At 31.0% G+C, this 4,552-nt stretch overlaps 1 protein-coding gene across 1 annotated transcript; it reads left to right on the top strand.

The window, feature by feature from the left end:
- The first annotated feature begins 201 nt into the window (after nucleotides 1–201).
- LOC122849151 (MAPK regulated corepressor interacting protein 2-like) lies at nucleotides 202–2,209 on the top strand. The gene is made up of 4 exons (XM_044147767.1): nucleotides 202–354; nucleotides 1,105–1,241; nucleotides 1,342–1,467; nucleotides 1,565–2,209. Exons 1-4 carry the CDS (start codon nucleotides 350–352, stop codon nucleotides 1,639–1,641), a joined length of 345 nt encoding a protein of 114 aa, XP_044003702.1. The 5' UTR covers nucleotides 202–349; the 3' UTR covers nucleotides 1,642–2,209.
- The last annotated feature ends 2,343 nt before the right edge of the window (nucleotides 2,210–4,552 follow it).

Raw genomic sequence — 4,552 nt, 5'->3', positions numbered from 1 at the left:
CCTAAATTGTATGAAATTTGCCCTGTGAATTAAATACGGGTGCAATGGCGTGAGTGAGAGTTTAATAAATCATTTAGTTCATTTTATAAAAAAAGAGGGCACTTTCAACTATCATACACTTTATGTAGTATGATACGTATCATACGTATGATTGTATGATACCCCGAAAATCGTCGAATTACCCATCACTGCTCAACACTGCTGTACATATGTATATGTCATTATGTTATGTCAAATTCAATCGTTTGGCATTGTTGAGCATTAAATCAAGATTTAAAAAGTTAAGCAATTTTGTTGAAATTTTGCAAATCGTTAATTGAAGGAATCCGTTTCGTGTCATCGAAAAAAAATGAGGTAATCGCAATTGATCAACACATTTTATTACTTGACTTTTAACTCATTTTTTTTTTTTTTTTGCTCGGACTGAAATGTTTATAAATCGTCCTATTACCATTTTCGAAAATTATTCAACATACTATTATAGTCAAGTTTCTCAAGTTATTTTTGTTAACACTTTCGATAGACAATAATTAGGTCATAGCTGAAAACAGCGTTGCGATAAGGGACCTAGGTGAATTCAGTTCCGCGGCACCCCATGGTTACCCTCTGGGCCATTGTTTTCCGACCGTTTATATACATTAGAATGTGTACCTGGTCACATCTGGTGGAACTGAATTCACCGTTTCCCGCGATAAGTTATCACAGAAATCCTTCAAATTTGTATCGTAACATCTTTCAAATTAAGTTGATATCACCTCAATTATTTGTTTAATATTATATCTTAGTGCTAGTATATTTTTTTATTTTTTATATTTTGGTGACAGCTATTATTTTGAAGTGTAAAAACTTTGAAACTGAGAACGATTAGTTATTTCTACGACAATAACATATAACAGTGAAAGCAATATCAGTTAATTTTTTTGCACAGAAAATTAAAGTATATACCTGTCTAAACAAAATCATATATTTTTAAGAAACATGTAAATTTCTTAATTTTTATTAAAGTAACTGATTTTTTAGATTCTTGATTCTGGTTATTTGAACTTTTATCTGTCTTATTTATGGTTTTTTTTTTGAATCAGTTAAGAATTTTGTCTATTTTAGTGGAAGATCACAGATAACAACATTGAACGGTAAAAGATTACCGGGGGGAAATATACCAGTAAGACTCCATTCAGGACCACAACATGATAGCGAATCATCACCCCAACACTTTGATTTAATAAAATACATTTACGATTGTAAGTATCGAATTTGAAACAAAACTATTCAAGTGAATGTACACAATATCTACATTAATTGATTACGGCAAATATTTTATTGAAAACTATTAAATTGCAGCATGGAATTCCGTTTCGAAAGAGCTCGATACGTGTCACAACCATTCACTTGCTGATTCACAAAATTATCGAAACAATGTATCCGTGAGTTATTACCAAGAGAGGGAACCAAATCCAGAAATCAAAGGTTAGAATTAGTTTTTTTGCAATTCATCTTAAGCCATATTCAATTATTCTAAATCGATAAACTTCTGAATTATTAATTCGATAAAAATATGTCCTAGACTTTGAACCGTTTAATCTGGAGGCATGGTGGGGTCAGCGAGTGGTCCAGAGTATAACGCGAAATGCCAACTCCTAGTGTGAGGCCTTATATATTAACTAATATCGCACATACAGGTATCAAAAACATACGAAAAAATTTTAAAAAAGTTTTTTTAATTTATTACCAGCTTATTTCTTCAGATGATTTTAACAATTATATTTCTTCGACTCATCAAATTGAAATTTACTGCTTTGAAAAAAAAAGCAAAACAATGCCTTAGAATCAATGAAAAACCAATAATGTCAATTCCAGTAACCAATTAATAAAACAAATGAAATAAAAAAACAATATGTACTAATTTTCATGTAATTGATATACAGTCAGAAGCTTCAAAATGAGCAATTAGACTTTCCTAGTAAATTAAAATTCTCATAACGAAAAAAGTAAACAAGTTATCGCATCGTTCAAATTTTAAAGTGATGTAATGCCTATAAAAAAATAGCTCTGACTTAAGTGTGAATGATGTAAAAATTAGCAGTTAATAAAAATGTAGTATTTAGTTAATTGCAAAGAGCCAGATTTAATAATTTCCAAAAATGTTATATGCATGTAAACATGTTGTAGATATTCAAATAATATTAATAAATATTGTTCCGGGTCGAAACTCAGCTGTCTGTCGGTCTTATGTCTGACCAGATTTTGGGACTTTATTCTTTAATTTCTCAAATTAACTACATTAAGTTTATATTTTTAATATATTTCCTTAATTTTCGTGGCGACTTTATGAGGCTATAAAATGTAGAAACAACATGTGACAAAAAACTTGAATTCATATTTTTTCTAAAATACTTCACATTACAATTCTTTAATTTATGTCCTTTTTTAGTAGACTTTTTCAAGCAATATTAAATATTCTCAATTGAGGGTCTGGATGCAATAACAAGTCGAGCGCTCGGAGGCCTATGAAACGTAACGTTGTTCAGGTTAAATTTACGAAAATTTCAAAATGATTTAAATAAAAAAAAAAAAATACCTTCATGTACAGAATCAAAAATGACATATTTTTTTCAAACAAATGATTTTCAATTACAATTATTTAATGGATTAAAAAATAAAGTTTGATTAGTTTTTTTTGAAAAAAACATTATTTTTCCAGGTATAACTCGTCATAACTTTGTTAATAATTAATGAATCGACTTGAAACTTTGCATATAGTTTTTTTATAGTCTAGCGATAGTGAAAGTAACATCAAAAATATTATTTACTTGTATTAATTTATTTTATTAATTTATTGAATAATGCCGGCCGCAAAATACGTTTTTTGAACTTTGAGATAAAAAAGTGTCGAGAAAATTTTCGAATTTAAAAACTTGTCAGTGGCAACATTGTTCATCTATATATCAAGAAGTTTTTTCCAAATTTTCGATTTTTTTAAATATTAATTGACCAATTTATTAATTAAGTTATTAATTAATAAACAAATTGTGAGCTGCCGCTGCCATTATTTATATGTTTGCATGCGCAAGAGATTAGTATTTATAATGACTGGAGAGTGCGCATACGTTCGCTTCAGTCTCTACGATCCATGGAGGTGGATAAGGAGGGTAATCTCTCGAATTTCACTGAAGCTCACAGAATGGAGCAAGTCAGTAAGTTTTTCTGCCGGTGATGACACTAGTGGGACGAGTGCCGAAAGTCACATGTTGTTTTTGTTTATATATATTTTTTTTTTTTGTGTAGCTCAGTTAGAGTATTCCTTCATTATGTAAAAAAATAATACAACTACATAATATATTATTTATTTAACAAATAAAATTAAAGCAATTTATTTTAATAAAATAAACACCAAGGACAAGCCTTAAAAGATAAAGCTAAGGAATTAATGTTGCTTACCATATAATTTCTTTATAGTCACATCAATTCTTTAGCTTCATCTTTTTCTTAGCTACTGTTTTCCTTTGGTGTTTTTTTTATGATAATGAATTACTTTAATGTTAAATAAATAATTTTTTATTAGAAAGATCATTCCAAATAAATTCTATTTCAATTACATGTGATGCAAATGTTGACATAAAAAATAATAATAGTCCAATTGAAGTATTGAAGAAAAAAACAAAAATGTTATGTAGTTGTATTATTATTTTTTTACATAATGAAGGAATACTCTAACTGAGCTACACAAAAAAAAATATAAACAAAAACAACCTGTGACTTTGGGCACTCGTCCCACTAGCCTCATCACCGGCAAAAAAACGTACTGACTTGCTCCATTCCGCACCCGTATTCACATTTTATACAATTTAGGGCTTTTTTTTGCCACTGATGGCGCTTGTCAAATTTTTTTTATATAGATTTCACATACAGAAGCTTCACAAGCGCCGCCAGTGGAGGAAAAAGCCCTAAATTGTAATGCCCTGTGAATACGGGTGCCGTGAGCTTCAACAGCTCCCTATACCAATACACAGTGTGACGTCACAGAATACCCTTATTGTTAAACTTCATGCTACGATCGCAGCGTATAAGCACAATAATGTAAGCCGATCTGTACTGCTCCAGGTTTGTTTCTGGCTGTAATCATATTTTACATATTATTATATTGCGCATCGTTTATGCTTCCATAAGTGAGCGCTGGTTCTTCAAACGGTGCAGACAATCTTCTGTCGCAGTCCTTGGAAGATTTAGGCAATGGCAAGAGTGGGGATTCGGCTTCCATACATGCGCACTGAATTTGTGTGCGTATTATTTCTGTATATTGTTGAGCTATTCCGAGTTCTGCCGAATCCCCACTCTTGTCATTGCCTAAATCTTCCAAGGACTGCGACAGAGAGATTGTCTGCACCGTTTGAGGAACCAGCAAAATCGAGCCCCATGCGCAATATAGTAGTATTAAATATATGGCTGTAATAGGAATCGGGTACAGTTTGAACGCATTACAAAAGTCGACATCAATGACAAAAATGAGTTGTAAGCAGTGTTGGGTAGGTATGATACCGGTGTATCATACAGC

Source organism: Aphidius gifuensis, linkage group LG2 (assembly GCF_014905175.1).
Source record: "Aphidius gifuensis isolate YNYX2018 linkage group LG2, ASM1490517v1, whole genome shotgun sequence".
NCBI lineage: Eukaryota > Metazoa > Arthropoda > Insecta > Hymenoptera > Braconidae > Aphidius > Aphidius gifuensis.
This window is presented reverse-complemented; position numbering and strand designations above follow the sequence as displayed.